This window comes from Ambystoma mexicanum, chromosome 4q (assembly GCF_040938575.1).
Source record: "Ambystoma mexicanum isolate Mex_15411 chromosome 4q, UKY_AmexF1_1, whole genome shotgun sequence".
Lineage (NCBI taxonomy): Eukaryota > Metazoa > Chordata > Amphibia > Caudata > Ambystomatidae > Ambystoma > Ambystoma mexicanum.
The window spans coordinates 1128251712-1128275451 of NC_090928.1; the positions used below are offsets into that span (position 1 = coordinate 1128251712).

The window sequence follows — 23740 nt, forward strand, 5'->3', positions numbered from 1 at the left end:
GTTAGGCAGAATCCTGTGCAGTTCCCTTGGAGAACACTGCAAAAAGATTAAGACTATAGGAGTAAGCAGTAAACACAATTGGTAGCAGTCTGCACCACCCAGATTTACCTGGTAGCTGTGGCTGAGCAGTCAGACTTCTCAAGAAGAGTAGGGCAGTATGTAGAGTATACACAATAGGGCCAAAAAGCAGTAGAGCAAACAAACACTGACCAGAGGTTTGTATAAAAAGTTTATAATTATTTATTTAAAACACACTTTATGGCATATACTAGCACTCTCAATCAAAAACAAGTTAAAACACAGTCAGGTAAAATATACACACCTCCCTTAATAGTTATCAGACAAGTCAGCTTTAAAACACTACTATTTGTTATAACAGATGTGAGCGCTTAACCAAGATGGCACTCTGATAATGTTGTTAAAGGGAGAGAAAAAGGCAGAGCATGAGAATAAAACAGTTCCCAACACTTTTAAGAGTTCAGAGCAAGGGGAGAAAGGCAGGTTATACTGTAGAGCCAAAGTTCATAGGCCAGGCCCACTTTAAATGGAGCAAAGTGTCCAAAAGAGGTTGGGATGATTCGAAAGATATAGTTAGAAGGCCTGGAGCCAACCCAGTTTAGAAGCCAAGGATTTAAGGGTCACCTTTAGCAATCTGTAGAAAGGGAGGCCAGGCAGGACACAGTACCTTAAAGAGAAAGGAAGCTCCAGTGGGGGGGAAGTTATTCCTGGCAGTGGTTGAAGTTCATGGTTCCGACCAGGGGAAGAGAAAGTCTCGTCGAGGAGGAAACGTGGAATCGTTGCACTGCACAGGGATGAAACCAGCCGCGGAGTTCCCTATTAAAAGGTGCGGTCCTTTTATTCGCGGTCAAAAGTGGTGAGCTTGGCTATCCGGCCGCCGGGGTGCATGGCACGGGCGATTCGACCAAGAGACATCTTTGGAAGGCGAAAAGGGCGAACTGGTTGATCCCACCAGCTCAGGGGAAGAAGACTCGTCCAGCAGAAGATCTTCTCTTGTCGTCGGTAAAGTGGTGAGGTAGTTGCATCAGGGCTTCTCCGGTGGTGTCGTCGTTTCAGATGGCTCAGCTTCTTCTCTCTTCGGATTCTTAGGTCCTCTGGTGACTTCTGAAGTTCCAGTCCCAAAGGCCCTGCTTTTATGCAGAAAAACCACCATTCATCAGCCTAGCTGTCAATCACACATGCTAAGTGGTGAGCCGGGCGGCTCACCACTGGGCCTATCAGAGTAGAGTGTGACTTGGGTTGCTAAGGCAACGCAGTCCAGGGTGCCAATTTTCCCCTCCACCCTTCCTGTGGAACCCAGACAGAGTGGCACCATTTGGAGGGCTTCTGTGGAGAAGCCCGCCAAAATAGTGGAACAAAGGGCTCGACCTTGGTCAGAGTTACAGAGACGGACACAAACGCCATTTTAGAATAGAGTTCTGGCAAAAAGACCCAACCGGTGATTTAATATTAAATAAATAAACCGGCGGTATCTTTAACATTGCACCAAAAAGTGGTGCGTTTAAAATCAATGGGAAAATCCCATAGAGAATATTCTGATGGAATATTTCGCGTGGTAACCACTGCCACCAGCCAGAAACTCGACGAGGGGGGACGGGACAGTGCCCCCTCGAAAACAGCCCCAGGGGAAATCGAATTACTCCTTACCAGTACTTCCACAATATGATGGTTTGTACTGGTTCTCTTCACAATTTTGGACTAGTAAAGCCAATGGTAACTTTACATGCCCTGGGAGACAGTCAGTCCCAGGGTATGGAGTCTATGTTTGGGGGTCACTGTGACACCCCTATGGTACTGCACTGAGGGTGCTGTGTACCACACATACAGAAAAACAGATGATACCCTATGGAGTAAAAAGAAACCCCATAGCCCATAAGCACATAACAAGTCAAAGACATACCTCAAATCATGTCTAAGAGTGGGAGTAAAAGAGTCTCACTCTTAGCAGGAGAAAAAAACAAACCCCAAAAATCCAGCAAAGCTCCTGGGGGACTGACTAGGTTTGGGAAATTAGCCTTACAAGAGAATTCTCCCTAACACCGGGAGACTTTGTTTCCCTTAATCTTTCACTTTGTTGCTATTCTTTAGTGACATTTTATCAGTGCACAAAGTACTTTACAGTACAGTGAGCTGGGGTCCCTTTTTTCATTTTTAAGACCCTAGACACACTGAAAGGATTTTTGGTGAATGTACAATTGTGCCCTGGACATAGCTGGTTGCAGCTATTACTTTTGATGTATATTCAACTGTTTTCAATGGTCCATACCGCGTTACCGCATTTTGCCCAGGACAGCGGCCAGTGCCTAGAATGGCCATGCCAAGGGTTCCTTTGTTCTGTCCTTTGACCATCTTGTCCCTTTGCCTTCCCCCTGTCGAGCAGACCTGGGAAATGCCTTATTTGGTCATGCAGACCCCCACGCAAACCAAAGCTTTTGCAATCTTCTGCATGCCTTGTGTGCGTGCCTCCAGGATGTGACCACCAAAGTGATGGGTGGAAGGTTTTGAATGAATCTGAACCACTGGCATTGCTCTGGGCAACCTTCCACACCACCGTTTTTTAGCCCGTCTGCGCCATTGCAAAAGGGGTCCAGCCATACGCAAATCAGTCAGGTACTGCCACCAATGGTAGCAGCCCAGCCCGAACTGCTAGACCAGGTCCCCTCTGCACAGAAACACAAGCAACCCCAGACATATTTCGGCCTTGTTGGGCCTCCTCAGTGAGGCGCATATTGGTTCCCTATGGCGCAGCGAGAAAGGGACCCACGCCTGGGCATAACCTCTCTCACATAGTGAGACAAACTGTGACCACAAAAGTGATGGGTGGAAGGTTTTGAATGAATCTAACCACTGGCATTGTTCTGGGCAACCTTCCACACCACCGTTTTTTAGCCCGTCTGCGCCATTGCAAAAGGGGTCCAGCCATACGCAAATCAGTCAGGTACTGCCACCAATGGTAGCAGCCCAGCCCGAACTGCTAGCCCAGGTCCCCTCTGCATGAAAACACAAGCAACCCCAGACATGTATCAGCCTTGTTGGGCCTCCTCAGTCAGGTGCAGCTTGGTTCCCTATGGCGCAGCGAGCAAGGGACCCACGTCTGGGCATACCCTCTCTCTAGAGCTATCTAGTTCTAGTACACATCTTGGGTGCCAGAATGTCTGGTGTGCTGGTGTTGTGCCTGGCGTGGTCAGGTGTACCCTCCCAAGACCCCTCCTCCCCTTCTTCTTCCGATCAGCTGTCTCAGGTCTCTGAAGACTCCTTTCGTCTGGTCTTCTTGACTTCCTTGGTCTTCTTGTCCTTAGCCGCCTCCTCTTTTTTATCGTGCAAATAAGGTCTGGCTCCCCCGGAGGCCATGTTGACAGGAACCGATATCCAAGCCCAGGGGAACACCAGGGAGCCAGCCCCAAAGCAGGGAAAAAGCCTCCTTGCACCAAAAAACCCTGCTTGAAGTGTCTTTCTTATTAGTGAAACAAGTCCATGCAATTGGTAGCTCAAGTTGAGCACCTTAATTATTAGGATTATATAGTATCTTCTTCCTCCAACGGATGGCTTACTTGGGAGGAGGTGCTCGCGCCCTCCATCCTGGCGCCTGTGGAATAGATGGCGACATATCCGCCACTAGCTTGTTCCATTCCTTCCTTTCATTACATTTCCTTGTTCGACGGTCTAGTGGTTTCTTTTCTGCTGTTTTTCTTCCCCTTATTTAGCCCCGCCTCTTCCTCCACTCGGCACGTTGCAACCCTTTGCTTTTGTGCTCCGGGTGCCTGCGCTTTCCGCTGTGCTATCTCGCTTCGGCTTTCCTCTGTGCATTCCTCCCGGGTTTCGTCCCGCTTCCTTCCGCTCGCTACACTCTGTTTTTCCCTGCTTCCCGGCACTGCCTTTTTCAAAGGTGTCGGTCCTCTTACCTTCTTTCCGTTGTGTCGCTCCTCCTGTTCTGTACCCAGCCGTCTTGCTGGGTCCTTGCTTTCTCCTTCTCTCCTCTCCTCCTTTGCAGCCTTTCCTCTCTGCTTTCCTTTTTCTCCTTCTTCTTACTTGACTCCTCCTCCTTTACCCTGGTTCTTCCAGGTTACGGTGCTTCAGCCATTCCTGTGCATCCTTCGTGGAGATCCTCTCCAGTGTGCAAGACATCTGCTACAGTGCTGCTGAAGATAATTCCGGAATCTCTATTTCGTCCAAAGACCCTTCGAGCCACTTACCTTCTTGGACTCTCGATCCAGATCTTACCTGCAATCCACCTGATCCACCTACAAGAGTTTTTAGCAGTTGCTTTTTTCCTCTCGGTGGCCCCTCCGCGGGGTGGGGGGGGGGAATCCCCTGTATCCCTGTCCAATTAGGGTGTTATGGTGTTAGGGTGGCTTTCGTCCGGGGACGGCCTTATCTCTTCTCACGCAAAAAACCACAGAAGAAGAAAGAACCAAGAAGGAAACCATCATCCGAAGAGTCAGGTGAGGAGTGGAAATTGGGAGATCGTGGGAGGGCTAGAGTTGACAGTTGGATGTCAGGTCAGAATGATCCCAGAACTGGACAAGCACTTGCAGATCAGTCGCAGGACCGGGCACAGCGGAAATGGAGGAAGAGAAGGGGTTGGACTGAGAAGTAAGCTCCAACCCTAAAGTAACGAGACAGGTAGACACAGATGTTTAAGAGAGACAAAGATATACAGAGGGATATGCCAGAGTGGCGAAAGGTCTGTGCAGAGGCACAACAGAAAGGATAGTCAGAATAAGGCTGCCTAAATGATAGCCCAGAAGAAGCGTAGCGAAAGATAAGCAGCTTGCGGCGGGGGAAAAGAGAGATGTACTTGCCGAGAGAATGCTGTTACAAGACCGCGTGGGCACGCCGGTTGAAAGACAGCGCAACAGTGTAAATGAAGGGCAAAGGGAGGATTTAGACAGGAAGGATAAGAAAAAGTCCAGACTATAGAAACTGGGAGGTAGGCAAGCAAATTGCAAAAAAGCAAAGCTCAGAGAACTGCGAAAAACACAGCAGCGGGTAACCGGGAAAGAACGGATACAACGCACTGTGGCACATTGTTATTGGGACGCTGACCTATTGCGGCAGCCATCTTTAGAGAGGACTAGACCGTGACTCCAGTTGGGAACACTGGGATACATGGTCTTGTGTAAAGTGTATTGGTTCACACTGAAGTTTCCAGCGGTACTAGAGCAGCCATGGTTGCTTCATGACAGCTGGGATGACTGGGACCACCGTGGTCCGTGATGGGTCCACGTCTGGGATGGCTGTTTGTGAGCAGATCTCCTATTGGTTTCTCTTCATTTTGGCGTGGAGATTTTAGAACAACAGAAGGCATCTTACACCCATTCCAGGTCGATCTTCTAAGTTCACACCGAACTTAGTGAAGGAGCCAAGTATCCTGAAACGGAGAAGCAGCTCTGTAGAACCGCTTGTGACCCGCTGCAAGGTTTAGCACCCTGACCCTGTGGTTGTCCTGTCGGACCCCCTTTTTTCTGATCGAACCTAGAAGGCCAGCAAGAGCGCTTTGACCCATTGGAATAGTGGGACCAACTATTCTCGGCACATCCTGCTTAACCTGTAAGTGAGCCTTTTCGGATGTGTTCGTGGACCACCCAGTGAACTGACAGCTCGTACGGGACCTTTGCCCTGGAACTGCCACCGTCTCGAGTTTCGACTTGAGCCTTTGGAGACCATAAGGTCTGGGAATAAGGCACTCTCCTACTGAGTTTCGTACACGTAGCATTCCTAGGTCTGGAATTAGGAGAGCACGTCGGAACCCGAGCCCATGTGGTCACTGTGTCGCCCAGCTGTGTTGACGATCTTTGTGGGTGCCTTGCTGCTGTGCCTCCCCTGTGCCATCAGAGTCGCTGCATTGGAACTGGCCTGATCCAGGAGTGGAGGAATCGCCACTGTCCCACCATAGAATCATTCCTGGAACGCAGCCCCTGAAAGCTGCAGAGCCATGCAACTAAAGGTTTTGAACCTGCGAACGATCTTGACTGAACTGGCAAAATTTGGCGCATCCATAGACTTTTACGCACAAGTGTCCCCCAAGGGCCACTCTGCTTTACTGAGGTAGCCTGCGCTACCGAGCTATTTCCAATTCTTGGATCTTGTTCTGCCCTATTGGGGAGACCCTCCTTGAATAGTGGGACCTTATTCTTCAATGCCTCACCCACCTTCCTGAGTCGCTACAGCCCCTTGAAGAGACCCCATTTTGAATTTAACCACACGACCGCGTGCACACGAACTGAATATACTTTTGAGCTCAAGGCTCCACTCATCTTAGAGACTGGACTGCCTCTTAGCTAGGGTTTAAATTGTGAAGGACTGCCTTTAAGATATTTGCACTGTGTGACCCCTTTCTTTGCAGGTTCAAGCCATCGGTTACTGTATGTATGTTTCATAGTTAGTGTTGTGTTGGTTTTGTTAACACTGCTGGATATTTACTTTGTGTTTGACTTAAAAGGCCTTTAATAAATGTATATGTATTTTAATATATACACCTGACAGATTAATTTGTGGTGTTGTTTACTGTGTGTGCTCATTGTGGGCTTTCGATCACCCTCACCCCTCCTGAGGCCTAGTCTTCACTGCCGCCAATGCTACCTTAGTTGGTCTGGCTTGTCCAGAAGGTTACCCTGTTCCAAGAAACTAGGCTGGCCTTCTAAACCTCTGCCCACCAGGTCAGAGTTCAGAAATCCATCTTAACAGTTACCGATAACTGTGAAGCCAGTGATACAGAGTAGCAGAGTGCTCAGGCGAAAGGAAATAGCCCACTCGAAAGTCTCAGCGAAAGGCTTGATGTCTTGTTATAAAGTGACAAAGGGAACAACCTATGAAATGCACAATGGTAAAGATGAATCCTGTTGAAAGGGGAAGTTAAAAGGTGATTGCTTCAAAAGAAAGATTTCTTTGAACCTTTCTAATTGCGTTATGGAACTACCAAAACCAAGAGACACTGGGGCAAATAACAAAAGGGAGAGCTGAATTGAAAGTTGAAGTGGTCCTGCGGAGGTCTATGGAAAAGGGCTCGTACATTTGAAAGTCTACGACATCAGTGAAAGGTCCGAGCCTGACTGAGGGAGACCCACGTGAATTGTTGATGCCTTGAGTGGTCCGAGCCTGACAGAGGGAGACCTGTGTGAACTTTTGTTGAACTGTGAAAGAACTTTTGGTGAACGGGAAATAAGTAACTATAATGTGGAAGGCCAAGCGGGGCCTCGACCCATGTTTTGAACTGCCTTTTTCATGATAACCTGAGCCAGAGTGTGTCATCCTGTTTACGGGTGCCGCCTTACTCTCAATGTGGGGAGGAGAGCTGACTCAGCCACCTTGATCCTTTATGGTATAACACTGACTTTCCTTTGCATACACATTCCCCTTTACACACTTTCTGTATAAGAGATAGGGCAGGCATTGGGTTTTGTTAGTATAGGCCATTTTGATTTGACAAAGATTGACTAGGACTGTGTTTTCTTTATTATTTGATGGCAGAGACTACTGCCATCATAGCTGTAGGGCAAAGTAGGAATTTTTCCATGCCCAAGACTTTAATAAAGGTTTTGAAACTTGTAGGTCTTGTCTCAGTGTTGTGATACCATTGTCTCGGGAGGATAGTTCAGGGGCAACACGCTCACCTTGGAAGCAAGACGATGCAGACCAACACAGGTTTGATACCCGGGTCTGTGCTTAGAAACCTTGTGGTATTAAGCGTGTTATAAATAACCAATTACACTTACCATGCCTCCCTTACAGAACTGAAGACCTCAAAGCATCACAGGCTGGAAGTAGGTTTCCTCTGTATTTTTTCCTAAATAGAAGTATATGCCACAAGCATTCCACCTGTGTGTCAGTCTCCTCCTCCTGCACCCTTACAGTAAGCCAGGTATGGGTCTTTTTACCATTCCATCTTTGTTTGTCTATTAGAGTCGAGCCAGACTCCATTGCTTGGCTCTACCAAGGAATTCTCAAGCTTCCACACCTCTTTACATCAGTCTAACACTAAATATGGGATGTGTGGGGGCAGATGTAGCCTGCTGTCAAATTGCAACCTGGGACACAAGGAAGCCTGGGCTCAAACCCCACGGTTCCAATTTCACAAAATGGTATTATCCTGGACAAATCATTTTACTATGTTTGATATGTGGCGGTGGTTCCCAGGTGCTCGGGGTCCTAAGCGACCACACACATTGCTGAAAGATTTGACGCAAAAAGGGAAAGTTATGTCAATAATCCCTAGTATATACACTTGAGAATTTGTGGTTGGGGGAGAGGTTGGCATTGAGGTTATTTGTTCAGGACAGTGGGACTTAAGCCAGAAAATTGCACTTGCCTCCCAGGCCTAAAGATGCCAGTCCTCTCCTGGCCCAGTCCCACGCCCACATATGGCCATTAACGCCTGTACAGAAACGGGTCATGCGCTTATTGGTGAACGCAATCCAGCGAGAATGGGCTCCAGCTCAGCATTTCATTAGTAGATGTGAGGTTGTTTCCACGTGAGTTTATACTTCGAACATTTTAGAATGTCCTCAAACAATATACCAATTTATAAAGAATCGGCCAGTCCTTCCTTCGACTGTCCACTAGATAGAGGTATTGAACATAAAGACGGCTGCTTTAAAACGAGTGTGCTGTACTGAGGCTTTCTTGAGGTGCAGTACAGTATCCGATTTCGTTTTGGTTGGAGCACAAGATAAGCTTACAAATACATATGTGCAGTACGAATACATCTAAATAATGTATTTAGTTGTACATGACCACAATTTCCGCAAGCAATCCTTAAAATAAGCTTAGCTTTCCTCAGGGACATCATTTAACCAAAATGCCAGGGGTGGCGGAAGTGACATCACACAACCCTTGACCTCTGATGACATCACAGGAAGTGATATCATTTTACCACACCTCAAAGTGGCAGCACGGGAAGATATGGAACACAACCTTCCACCCCTTGAAAAAACAGGAAGTGGTCACACATAGCATTGTTCCTAAGTACACTGTGAAATATATGGTTACGATATCGTAATCAGACCTTCTTAGCGCGAACACAGCAATTTTGCGCAAAGACAGACGTTTTTGTAAAAACACCTGCAAAAATGACGTTTAAAGAAAAAAGAGATACTTGAGGGGCCAAGTTCTCAAAACATTTTTATGCAAGAAATGAAATGCGCAAGCACATCTCATCACTTGTGCCAAAAAAAGAGCAGCCCAAACCACAAAGGATACCTGAATGGTCACATTTTATATGCGCGCCCATTCAGATGGCCTTTTTCACCCCCTTGCGCAAATCAGGGGGCATTTCTGCTAATTTAAAAGCACATCCCAAATTTCCAAACAAGATGCACTTTTAAATGTGCAGAAATGGTAGGCAACCCTACGCGCACGGGAGGTGGCGGTGCCACTGCACGACAGGGTCTTTCCTGGCCCTGTCATGCATTATTTTGAAGATATGATCCGCTGCTGTCTCGCTTGCATTTCTGTTCCTCAAACAGGATAGAAATGTGTTTTTTGGGGTCGCATTTTACAAGGAGGGCCTGTCACAGTGAAATGCGGTGGGAGCCTGCAGAACATTGTCAGGAGAGCACTTCTATTCAAGACGGCTGGCCAGCACACAATTTGCACTAAATCTCAGCCCCGTGGAAATGCGCAGGTCACCTTTGAGAATAAGGTGACCTGCTAATTTCCAAAAATGGGTTATCTAAAAATAGCATATCCTCTGCTCTATTTTTAGATGCCCCAAGGAGCACTATCATATCAGTTATGTAAACTGAAATAAAACCTAAGTCAGTTACAGACATGACCTACTAACAAGCCCAATCAGACCGGTGCCATCATTGGATGTGTTTCAATGCCATAGAGTACTATAGGAATAGATTTTATTCTATATAGCATGAATAAGGGATGCATTAAGAAAACAGCTATAAATTATTTACATTTTTACCAATACTGACATTTGTTGACCTTTATGTATTCCCAATATCTCTGATCAAAGATGTTATTTGTAATTGAAAAAGCTCAGTTAGGTCAACTCAGACTTCTTCCTCTAGTCAAATGCCATTGAGATACCAAATATAATATTTGTATTTAACAAGCTCGTTGCTGAATCTCATGACATTCAACTTGTTTCCATTTTTGAATAAATGATTGGCTGGATGATAAGTGTGATTCTGTATCGCTGTGGTACTTGTTTGCAGGCCAATTGCTGTATGATTGGGTTACGCAGATTTGCTAGTTTGCAATCAGCAGAGATTAGCTTTACCATATGTAGGAGGGAAAGTATTCACTTCTCAGAGCAGTCTCTGTGTTGTCCATATAAACATTTAAACAACAGGGGGGACAAAATGCACCCCTGTATAAGCTCCCCATTTGTACTCATCCCATTATTAAAATGGCTCTCATTATTAAGTGGAATTTCCATTGAAGTAGTTGCATGCAAAAGTATGAGCAGAGTCAATAGGCTCTTAGGTACACCACATTGATCTAATTTACCTCACAGGTGGTTCCTACCCACAAAGTCAAATGGTGAGGAGTGATGTACTTAAGCTTTGATAAAAAGAGCAACAGGTCATCTGAAAAATGAATTCTGCTCACAGTAGAAAAATCTGCATTTCATTCAATGCCATTTTTGCACTTAATTACCTTGAATTGGAGCTGATAATATCACTCCCAAATTAACACTTAACCCCGTCACTGTTCCTGTGCTTTTAATGAAAGTCGCAAGCTGCTGTTTCAATTACTATCTAAATAATATGGTTTTTCAGAGCTAATGTTCTAATCGAGGCAAGATCTGGTACATCATCTAAGGGGTTGGGTGGGGTGGGATGGGTACAACAGTGACAGACTAAACTCCAGAGGAGGGAGATTTTCGTCCCCTTTTTTAAAACCTCATTGAATCAGTGTGAAGTGATGGAACAGGAGCGTTCGGGAAACGTGGGCCCGCTCCTCTGCCGAAACTGCCTTTGTGTAAACCTGGTTGAGAATACAGCCAAGGTGGGAAGGGATCTCCACTTTCTAGAGGGTGTGTACGGTATGGCCAGATAGTGTGTTGCGTTGCACATGGGCAGGGAGCTCTGGTTTCTTAACGACAGTTACTCAAATACCAAACACTATCAATATCATGGTCGGTTTAAAAAATACAAGAAAGACAATTTCGTTAAAAAAAAGCCATGCATGTTGCAGCGCCACCTAGTAGCAATAGCTGGAAGTAAACCTCCTTTACAGAGCCAGAGAGCTTTACACTGTACAAATGCAATGAACTGCCTGCATTTCTCCTCCCTAGGAGATCAGAAGACACTGATCCTCTAGGCTGGTTAGCAATATTACATGGGTCAGCCACTGGAGGTTTAGAGCTAGGTTGAGAATTCCCTTCAGGAGAGCAGACTCGCGCTTAGGTGGCAGCAGATCAATACTATAGTAGATGATGAGTGAGTTTATGGTGTGGTGCATTGCTAGGTTTATGATGGTTGTTTCCAATAGGTGTGTGATCTCTTCAAAGATAGCCCTGAAACCCCTTCTCCTTTTTAGAACAATTTTGGTAAGTAGAATGTCGAGCAAAGAGGTGCAGTTATCCACAATTCCGATGTTGATGACCTTGAGAATGTGGAAATGTTTCTCGTCACTTTTTTTGATAGATTTCCAATTTTTCTAGGTGATCAAATGGGCCAAGTGTAATCGTTTTAAACAGTTTGGGGGCATTAACATTAAGTGGGGAAAAAAGTTCAGAGGGCCGTTTGCTGGATGCTCTACATCGTATCTGGGGGACCCAAAAGCCAGTTGTTAATAGATATTTCATGGGAAACAGTATGTGTGAGTGAGGGGATCCTGAATAGAGATGTTGGGTTTGAGGAGGTCCTAATTTACATATAATTTGTACAGCTCTAACTCGAGGCATGCTAAATAGTCCTGCAACTTTCCCATTGACCTTGAGAGGGCTGGTGAAACAATCGTTTCCTATTGACTTTGACACCCACTCTTTTCAAGCACAAATGGAAATATACAGAACATTATTGGAACCTTTCAGACTGCATGACAGGGTTAACTAGTTTTCACTGCAAGTCACAAAGGTATGTGTGTTCCAGACGAATGATGCAAAGGCCCAACTTCTAACTTGTACTGTTTACAAATCGTTTTCAAAGACAATGTCCCGTGCTCTGCCACAGTGAGCATGTCTAGCCATTTTATCAGTTATTCCATCATATTTGGGAAATACAGAACAGTGTGTGCAGTGAATTAAAACAAAAGAATGGCTCATTGAAAAAAGAGATGAGTATTTCCAAAGTCTTCGTACACACTCTACTAGAAATGCCTTTACATTTCTCACCTTTAGTACGGCTTTGTACATTATGAAATAGTGTTAAATGATTCTTACTTTCAACAATGCATAAAACTAGGAAATCTGCCATATTGGAATGTGACATTCTGAAAAGAGAGAATGCAAACTCATGCACTAGCAGTTAAAGTAAATAGATATCGATGGGCTGGATGCAATTGTGAAAAGAGTCTGTACATGTCTGCACCCGAAGATGTTTTTGTAAGCAAACATCCAAGCGTCCATGTCAATTTAAATTCTAACTGAAGAAGCGCAGACGCTTTATTGAGATAAGGTGACGAAGCTGAAAATGATTTTGTTATGACTGGTGCAACCGTTCTGGTCTCTTTGGCAAGATCAATTGCTAATGAGAAAGACTGGTCTTATACTTCCTGGTTCAAAATCAAAAACAGACACGCAAGTTTATATGTGCACAACTAACAGCGTAACGTTGGCTTCATGGCACAGTAGATAAACATGATGGCTCGTTGCTACGGATTACAAGCATGGCACTCATCTATTAGATTCGTATTGGCTGGCAGAAACTAAGCTCACCAGAAGGAACTAATCCTTAATAAAACAGCAGTTTCAGACAGCTAGGATGGACTTCGGAAAATACACGGAAGGCTACGTCACTGTGAATCCTGAGGGCGCAAGAGCCTGGGGAGGCAGCAATTGTCCCCACAAGATTTGACCCCCCATGGTAAGAGTGCAAGCAGAACATGTAATGAATAGGACAAGATTTTCATTGGAGTCTGTGCCACAAATATTTTTACTTTGCTAATATTTCCAAATTCTAATTTAATGCCTGCTTTTATAATTCTAGGGGGAAATTAAATTGCACAGCTGAACTGCCTTGTAAACAAAAAGCAACAGCTTTTCAGATACCGTCACCATGCGATAGTAAGCAAAAAACAGGCACTTTACAAATGTTTCCAAATCCTAATCTTTCTACTGTTCAAATATTTTGTGGCTGAAATAAGCCATTTATTTGTACCCTTTTTTGTAACATGTTTTACTTTTCCAAGGGCAAACCATTAGGAGACACCAGGATGTATTTTCGTTAGGGTAGCCTTTCCACTTTCCCTGTGCTGGGGAAATACTATGCTTAGGGTGGTACTGAGCTTTGGCAAAGAGTGGTTCTCTAGATTATTGGTAATTCTGAAATATGATCCCTACAGGCCAATAAATATAAATAAATTAGAGCATGCTTAGTGTGTTTCTATTTATTAGTACAAAATACAGTATGTTGCAAGTGCAAATACGTGTTGGTTATGCAATAAAACAATAAAGGGAAGATATTGATAGCATTTAATGTTTATCATAGACCCTAGGGTAAACAGGTTTTGGTAGGTACTGCTGTCTAAAAGTAAGCATGGCCGGTGCTCGGGAGTATTAGTTTCTCTTGCTCTAAAGCACAGAGACCCAACTTTCTCCATAACCTTTCCTCGGGTACAGCACTACTCTATGCAGCAAAACCTGCCTCAGCCCTAAATGGGTATGTAGACTGCCTTTGGGTGGAGTTTAGGCTCTGGCACGCACGGTAAGATGTAAAATATGACAATGCCTTGTCTCATATGGTTGAAGTGCAGCAAATTAATAAAGATGAGTGTTCTGCCAGACTTGCTGCTGTGGCACCTTTCGCGGTGCTCACATTGCAGTAGAGCGGGGAGGTCCTCAGCAGTGCACCTGAATGAGTGGGCTCGTGATCGGTCTTCTGAGCATGCCTAACCTTGGAGAAGCCACTGAGAATATTGGGGACATTAAAGGCCAGGTCTGGATAATGGGTTTCAGGACTGTTGTTATCGGGGCATGGATGAGGCCTGACACATGCTCTGTGGAATACTGGTAGAGAAGTGCCCTTGAGCCTTGACTTGATGCCCTTCAGCTGTCTGAGACATGGATTTAGTGTGCACCATGATTTTTCAATTTCTATGATTCTGTTGAGAATTTTGTTCTGCTATTGGATGCAGAATTTTATGATCTAGCCATTTTCATAGTCTGCACCGGTGAAAGGCTATTCGCAAAGGTTGCCATATAGGCCCGTGTGTTGCATCTGAGGAACAGTAACTCTGCTTTCAATGCTTCCATATGAAAGCTGAAGGAGTGTTCCCCAGGGTTAATTCAGGGTTGCCTATCAAGCATGTGGTCTTAAATGTACTCTTCATACATCGGGAGGTAGCCTTTATGATGCCCTAGTCAATCCCTTTGCCCTCTTGGATCATTGGCACCTGCATGCTAAACCATGTCTATTTGGGGCGGTGCCATTTCACCTTCCGCTTTCCTTACTCTCCCGCCTTCATTCTCCCCTACTTCCTATTGTTTGTTTATATGATGTCCCCTTGTTGTGTAGGCACCCATTCAGGGCAGATCCAGTGGCATCACATGTTCATTGCATGTGCTGCTACCCTCCATGCATGGTATACTGTTTGGACATCAAGGGTGGGGAAGCTCCGTCCCTTCTTTGTCTCACCCTCGCTGTCTCCAAATTCTACAGCTCTTCTTTACGCTCTTCTTTACGCTCCCCTTCATTGTCTTTCTGCGTCTGTATATTTCACCTTTAGAGACTCAAATCTCGACCCTCAGTATCCTAATCATTTAGCTAATTCAAACTCTTCCTAGACTTTCACACTCAGTTTTCCTTTGCTTTCTTTACAATCTTATCAATAAGCTCTAGCTAGCACCCTGTCCTGCCATTGCCATCAGCCTGTCACGGTACAGCGGACCTCATCTGCAAAGGTGTGCTGATCCAGAGGGCACATTTACCACCAGGATGCACAAGAGTTATAGGAGACCTGATATAAGTGCTGCTTGCTAAGTCACTGAAGGTGAATGTCTTATGTGTTCCAACGAGAATTGTTTGGGAGCGGAATACAACACCTCCCTTTCTGAATGCAAGAATTCATGGGGGATCAGGGTCTAAGCATCCACCTCTGATAGTCACTGAAAAGCTTTAATCTGCAGATTTATTTCTTTGCTAATGGAAGGGGGCGCGGTGGTGGCACAGAAAAAAGTGTATTGAATTTAGTTACTAATGTAAATGGAAGGTCTACCGGCAGAGGGGGGCCTCTTAAGAATGGGGACAGTTGTGTGGTTCTGCTACTTATTTCCTACTCAGTGTCTGAACTTCCAACAGCTGATCTTACATGCCCCTCCTCTTGCCAGCTGTAGAATTCTGCTGGCATTTCATGTTCTGTGGCTGATTCCTTTCATTCTCCTCCATGCATTTTCTGCCACTCGTCCTCCGTGCCCCCCGTTTATGCTGTTAGAAAATATCTGGATGACGTTAGCATGGTGTGGTGTGGTAATCATCCATATTTACTCTGCTCACGCGTGGTATATTGTGGAACTTCCCAGGGCAGTGGCTGGTGGTTCTTTTAGGATGCCCTGCTCTACATTACAAGGAGGCCACAAGGCAACACCCAACTATACGGTTTAGTGGTGATCACGCCTCTATTCATGCAACATGGTAGGTTGCTGCGAGGAGGAAATGTGCATATGGTGGGGTTCCCTTTGGTACCCACAGAGGCCCACCACATCTCAAACACAATAGTTCACTAGCCACAGTGGTAAGGTGGACCCAATGCTCCAGATAAGGTTTGGAAGTGGGAATATCTTACTCCCAATTTTTTTTAAGTTGAGAGTAAAATGATGTTTATGGAGTAAAAATGCAAGTTCAATTTCCAATAGGGTTATATTATAAGCAGGTAAAAATATGTTTGAACTGGAATACGGAAATGTATTTGTAATAATCATTTCTTTGCACTTAGTTCTTCATGCACATAAAAAGATACAGGGTTACCTCTTCCCATCAGGCAGTAATAATAGTAGGGCTTTCCTATGGTACCTGCACTACTGGTCCAAACACATCCATGGAGCTTTGTGGGTGAAAGCCATTTTTGTTGAGAGTATTTTTACTCCGTTTTAATTTTCTGTGAGTATTTGTCTATTTTTAGGGAGTAAAAGTGGTCGATACACCTTATCTGTAGGGCTGGGTGGAACCTCACCATCTCGTATACACAACCCTCCCTTCATTACTCTGGCACAGCCAGCTTCTGGCTCCTTCTTGGCCAATAGTCTTCCACAGGTTATAGCCTGGGAAGAGCCACATCATTCCCACCCATTTTGGCAAACAGTTGTGGTGGCTACTATCTGGTTCTCCGCTCACTGACGAGTGCAACACTCTTTCTGGGCCATGACATCTCCTCAGGTTTAGGTCCTGGCTGGAGCAGGCCTAACCTACCCCCACCGCGGGTGCAACAAGGATTGCATGCCGGGTCCCAATCGGGAAGGTGGACACAGTCTGGAAGAGAAGGTGCAGGCTTAGTGGAATGTTGGATTGGCAGGATGCAATTATGTGCCAAGCAGAGCATAAAATGTAGGAGAGCTTTAGGCTGCGCAGTTATAATATATAATATGATTGGTTATTTATAACGTGCTTAATACTGAAGAAGTTTCTAAGCGCTGACCCGGGATTTGAACCGGTGTCGCTCTGTGTCATATTGGAGTGCATGCCAAGCCCCAATTGGGTAGGTGGACACAGTGTGGAAGAGATGGTGCGGGCTTAGTGGAATGTTTACTTGGCAGGATGCAATTCTGTTGCCAAGAAGAGCATAAAACTAGGAGAGCTTTAAGCTGAGCATTTAGAATATATAATTTAATTGGTTATTAATAACGTGCCGAAGAATTTTCTAAGCGCCGACCCGGGATTTGAACCTGTGTCGCTCTGTGTCATATTGCTTCCAAGGCGAGCGCGCTGCCACTGATCTATACTACCCATGCTCCTATGTGCTCGTCATTTCGTGGGCCATGAGGATGTGGTCGATTCTGGGGTGAACTGCAATTTAAAACTTAAAGGCCAAATACCTTTGTGCACATCATTTGTCAAGACTGGAGGTGTGGTAGAGAAATCATTTTTGGCGACAATAAGTGGCGGTATGGCAGTTTTCACTAGATGCTAACACAGTGGCATACGCATGTTCAGATGATCCAAACTACGTGGAAGTCTCAAGGAGCCTATATTGCAAGAGGCTGATTACTGTTTGGACATTACGTCAAAAAAGTAGACGAGAAGTAGGTTGCACATGCAGGTGGTATTAGAAATCAAGAATAGAAGAGCTTTCTAAAAGTGACCGCCAGTGCTTGTTCTTTCACATCTGGAAGAAACTGACATGTAACTACTGCAACATGTTACATATACAGGACCCCGCAGTTCTACATATTAAAGTTAGGACAGATTTGCAATTACTTACCCGGGATTCATGGTTATAAAAACTGCACATGACATATTCATTCGAATTTCTCTTCCTTCAAACAGAAATCTATGGAACAAGAGATTCACAGTTTCATATAAGAAAAAAAACTTCAACACATGAGTAATACATGGGGCAGGCATTTTATTTAAGAGGTGGCACAACAACGTTACTCTATAAAGATGTGTGTTGTATGCACACTGAGGGCCTAATTCACAGAAGCATGTTATAATGGCCAAACCCCATTGGAAAAAGCTCTGTGAACTAGGCCCTAAATGTGTAAATCTCAAATAACCTGGAACAAATAGGTTCAACACAAATACTATTCCAGGGAAAACACATTGTAGCCAACTCCAAACACTTTGAATTTCTGCATGCTCCTCATTGGCTGTATGGAATATATCCTGTGATGTATCGCAAGTGAATGCTACCTTTAAAAATTCTCAAACTGCTCTGGAAAGGGGGATTTGGGAAGAATGCCAATGTCTAGGTAAGTACCTGCTGTAGTCACTTTAGGTGAGGTACTAGATTTACCAAAATGTGTCCCAACGAGAATGATGAGAAAAATCCAATGGGTTAGCCGTGTTTTTGGGGAACAGTAATTTAGTTCGACTCTTACCGTGCAGGTGTAGCAGAAGGGGTATCCAGTCAAACTACACACTAGGGGGACCCCTGGGGAAAGTTCCAGCCCAGGGCTCAAGGAGCAGGCCAGGAAGAGCTGGTTGTGGGGGAAGTCCACCCAAGGCAAGAGAAAACACACTAAAGGGGGCGTCAAATCCCCACAGCTCCCAAACCCAGGAAACCCTTAATAAAGAGCCTGAGGAACAGATCAGACCCGGGACAAGTATTCACATTGCTTCACGAGGAAGCTTCGGCCCAGCACAGTGAGGCAATTGTGACCCTGTGTTCCAGGAGTGCTTCGACTGGGCCCACACTGGTTCTAAAGAGACCCATAGGCCATCTGGCGGCAGACTGGTCCGTTTAACCCACCCTTAAGACACAAGAAGCCAGCATTCCAGGGACTGTCTGGCCAAAGAAGTCATCCCTCAGCAGGCCTCACAGTCTTTACTCTTGTGCCGGGTCCCAGGCACTACATTAATGAATTAATCTTTTATTACACACTTAATACCGGAGACCAGTCTCTAAGGTGGGACCAGGATTTGAACCTGTGTGTTGTTCTGCGTTTGTTGCCCCTGGTCTATCCTCACAGCGCATTCAGTGATCATGTGTGATAGCAATGCAGACAGTCCTCTGATACTTGTTGCAGACCTTAAGGTACAAGGGTTTCTTGCTCATTTTGCTTAAATAATTTTCATAAAATTCAATCTAATTAGAAAAGTAGATACAAATTAGAAATAGCTCAAAGGTTGGAGCCCTCAGGCTCAGAATGTGTTCCAAAGTCCTGCAATCTGTGGCATCAGAACTGTCGGGCTATGAGTCGGTGGCGTCTCTTATTCCCTGGAAACCATCACGTCTGGTGGAGGTCATGAGGATGCCCTTGTGGCACTACAGGCACGGGTATCACCCCCCCACACCTCCCGCACCATTTGAGCTTCATGCAAAACTATAGATAGGAAATCTGCAGAGGGGGTGGTATCCATTAGAAAAAACATGTTAAGTGGAAAAATCACCCTGTGCTTGATCAGTGGCCAATTGAGGGTGTGGTTATCACCTGGGAATTCATATATACTATCTTCACCTTAATTTGAGATGTCAGATAGTACCTGGGGATCGTGTTACTTCCCTTGTACTGATTTCCCTTGTTATAAAAATTAACAGTTTAATCCCCACACAGACCTGCGCTATGGTTAGCGTCCATATTTCATCACATTGCTAGCAATATTTTAGTTTGCTTTGTTTCCCCTTCTTAATACATAATCTCATGGTTTTTATTTCAGCTACCGTTGGCATATATAACAGGACGTCTCCCTAGTCCAGGTTTATTTTCAGGGACGTCATTTCACCAAAATGCCAGGTGTAGCGGAAGTGACATCCCTTGACCTCTGATGTCATCACATGAAGTGATGTTAATGACCCCCACCTTCAAAATGACATCACAGGAAGTAATGGAACACAACCTTTCAACCTTTGACAAAACAGGAAGTGACATCACATAGCATTGTTCCTAAGTACACTACGGAAAATATGGTTACGATATCACTGTAATGTGACATACATTTCATACAAGATTGCTCACCACATGTATCGTTAATATTAGTGTTTCTAGGCCCATATTACCAAATTACTATGAATGCAGGCAGACGTCCAAGCCAAATGATAATGATGTGTTATTATATAGCACTTACACTGAAGCGCTTTATATAGAACAAATATACATACAATATCACCCAACCTGTGTTGGTACTCATTTATTGACCTCAGAAGGATGAAAGGCTGAGTTGGCCTGGTTGGGATTCGAACATGTAGATCGCACATACATCGCAGCAGCAAACGCTCAGCCCACTGAGCTATCTTACTAACTATAGCCATTTTACAGACTATAGTAAAATGAGCAATTACATGTCTGAATGTTCTCAAAGTCAGAAAGCAAATTGCACTCTGTAGCGGATACCATTAAACTGGTAACTGTGATTAAACAGCAGGCCAGTTCATCTGCAGATCTGGTGCAAAGTTGGCCACAAGTCAAGCCTGCGTGGATCTACTTTTCAGGCTTTAGAGGTTGGCAAAATACATACCATTGGGAGGATTCATAACTGTGTATTAAAGAATTTAGAGTAGCGCAGGGAAAGCAGCGCACTCACACTGCATCCCATACTCTGGGCCCTCTTTACCTCATACATGCAAACATCCTGAACGGCAGGCCAGGTTGGTAGGAAAGATAGATACATTACAACAAAGCATTAATTGTGGCACAATGAAATCAAGGGCCACTTTATGTGCTATAGTCAAACATTTCTACACTGTACACAAGCTTTTAGGCACAAGGATTTTGTCATGTGACCAAGGACACCGAGATGGAATGTCTTGTGATTATCGTAACAGAGACAACAGCAGAAAAAAACAGGCTATAACTGAAACTTGCGAAAAGCAAAATACGACAATGGATGATTATTCTACTCTAAATGCTTTTTGGAAGTTTTTGTCTGCATTGTGAATTTGAGGAGTTTAAGAACAGACTAAGTCAGTGACTCACCCCCTGAAGTGGGCCTGAAAAACCCTTTCATGAGTCTAGCAATTATTGTATAGAATTCCAGAAAGACAAATTATTTCATTTGTTATTCCTATTCTTATTTAGTGTCACTGCTCAAAGTGTTACACAAGTAGAAACCCCTATTTTTTTCTTTTTAAATAGGCCTGAACAAGAAAGCCGGCAACTCCAGAAATAAAGAGCCGCATAGTGCTGGCCACATCCCAAGAGGTTCCATTTAGAAATATTCTGTTACATTTTTTTAGGGGTAGCAAGGGAGACCACAGGGGTAGCAACTGTGTCCCCTGACAACCTGCAAATGATGTCCCTGTTTATGTTGCACTTTGGTCTGTATGGGCACTTTCACCACAAAGGGAAAATTAGCCCGTTACAGATAGTGACCTTTTTTTGGTTTTGGAGTATTGGTGGCACACTATCGCCCCCTATTGCCAAAACATTGGTACTGTAAGAGAGAAGGGGGAGTTTAGGAGCCGTCTTTCTTTGGCATGGTAACTGACCAACGCCTACTTGATGAAATGGCTGAAGCACTGGCTGGGCCTTAATTTGTTTCTAGGATGGGTGTGATTCCATCGGTATTTTAAAAAAGAAATCCTAATATGCAAAGAAAAGCCACGTCCTCGTGTTTCTGATCCTGTGCTGGGAGATGAGGGGCGGCTATCCCTTTTTTTGGCTTAGGGGGCGATGCCTTCTCCTGAGCGTATCTGCCAGGTGCAAGTCAAACTGCCCAAGGCCATCCCATTGAAGCGCTGCCACTTTGTTCTAATTTTCATATTTGTCTTCCCAGTTTTGTCGCTCTACTGAGGGAGTCGTACAAAGAAGCTTTTGCTATTTAATATCCTTTGGGTTGGCAGGATCTGCCGTGGCTGGAAGCAGCACTTATGCTTTCTCTTTCAACATCACTGCTCTTACTTCTGCCTGATCAAAATGGCGACAGTGTGATGTCCGCTTAGAAGATTGCCATCTTTTAAACCTTGTGGGTTTTTTGCCCTCACTTCAGTTTTCTGGTTCTACTGGCCCAACCCGTGGATGTGTGTAAGTCGCCCAACCAAGTGATGAGGATTGACCGGTTTGCACACATGGAGGGCTTTGTGACTGATAGCATGTAAGCTCGGAATTTATGGTGAAAATTGGCCAACGGGCGCTGCATAGATGCAACCTTCTCTAGGAGACACAGCCCAAAGTGTTCTTGCTCTCAATCGATGATGCAGTTGGGTGTATGAGGGCGAGTGGGAGCGAGGGTGAGGTTCAGAGCCATGTGGGGCGACTGCGCTTCATCCATATACTTGACCCAGAGTCTGATCTGATCAGTTCTCTTCTTTCAACTTTCTTCTGACCGGTTAAATGCTGTTTCTCTTAAACTGCATTCAAGGAGCAGTCACCAGAACATTAATGTTCCTTGGAGGCCACACATAATCTGTGTTTTTTTGTCACAGGTCAGGGCCTGGCATACGTGGCAGGTAGGATTGTAGTGCATAGTTGGTTGGGGCAAGTGTGCTGAATTTTTTTCCATTGAATTTAAAACAACACACACAGAATTTAAGGTAGTTTTCTGCCCTAGTTGGAATTAATGCAACACATTCTTTCGGTCTCTTTCAAAAGTCAGAAGACAAGACACACGATGGAAAGCGCAAACATGTTGGTGTCTAAAGGGTATTGTAAAATCCGATGAATAATTTACTACAAAAGGCTATGCTTAATTTAAGGCTTTAGGTAGTGGTTTGTAATGCCACTTTTTACCTTTGCAGTAGTGTGGCACCCCAACCTGATTCCGAGTTGATTGGATAGAGGGTGTTCTTAGCCATTGTCTAGTTTTGTGGGAGAACACTGTTGTTCGGTCTTTGGTCGGGAGTTTATGTGCCAATGGTGTAGGCTGTAGACATTCCTTCTGCCACCCTGCACATAGGTGTGTTCTGTTTTCTTGCTGTTGACAGTGAGTTTGGGGGTAATGGCCTTTTTGGCCTGTGGTATCCTGCATTGTGCATACTGAAGCAGTGGCGATTCGTAGAATTTTTGTGGGCAACCAAGTTTCCTTCTAAAATCATGGCAAGTGATACATTTTATTGTTTTAGTCCGTCTGTTGTTGATCAAATACATGCTTCTACTACAGGGGTTCATTGTGGAATGTGCTGGCCATAGTTGTCTATTCAGCCATTCTGTAGAGGAGCAGGTAGACACATTCTCCCCGATCTCTGCCCCCTTGGCACCATCCCAGTGGAATGAGAGATGAAGAGCCACAATTGGTAATCCGTGCATGAATCCGTGCAACATTCCTATACCACGGCGAGCATATGAGAGACAATATGCACTCGCAACCATTTAGAGTGCACCCGCAAGCGGACATAGTGGAGGAGAACTACCAAGAAGGATGTCTTTTGCCGAGCTGACAAAATGCAGCCATTAACAGAATGGATGTGCGTTAAGACAATGTCTGACGACAACAAAAGAATGTCATAAAGAAGATATAAGAATCTATGCTGAAACAATATGAAAATACTTAAGGATGATAATGTAACTGGAGCACTAAGAGAAACATGTATCTCATGATGCAGTAATCATGAACATAAAGAAGAAGGAAGTGACTCACTGGTCAATAACTGTAAATATGCTGTAACGCAAGGTAGAAAGAGCACATCAGAAGCCTGCTTATAAGAGGTATATATTCAATGTTTAGGACGACCATTAGAACAAGATGGACGACGGCTTATGTCAATCAATCCACATAACTCAAAATACAAGCCCATGATCCTGAAGTGAAAAGACGATGAAGAGGCTGTTTTTCCCTAACAAAATAAAGGAGTACATTGGCCTGAGACCAAGGATGCTATTTTGAGAGATGAAGGCAACGTATGAAGGGAGTCTAACAAGCAGACCATGTGCGAAGGACTTATTTCTCAAGATTAGGAGGAACAGGAACATTTACAGATGCCAAGTATTGGACAATTAAAAGTGTATAAAATTTCTATGGGATAGAGTGAGCAAGTCTCTGATGGGCCAAGAGAAGCAACAGCACCCAGTATAATT

At 44.7% G+C, this 23740-nt stretch overlaps 1 protein-coding gene across 1 annotated transcript in view; it reads right to left on the bottom strand.

Moving 5' to 3' along the window:
- Window positions 1–23740, bottom strand: part of DNAH14 (dynein axonemal heavy chain 14) — a 2000441-nt gene that overhangs the window by 1265661 nt on the left and 711040 nt on the right. Inside the window, exon 32 of the mRNA XM_069608705.1 lies at window positions 17551–17619. Within this exon, the coding sequence (XP_069464806.1) occupies window positions 17551–17619 (69 nt within the window). The remainder of the gene's footprint in view (window positions 1–17550; window positions 17620–23740) is intronic.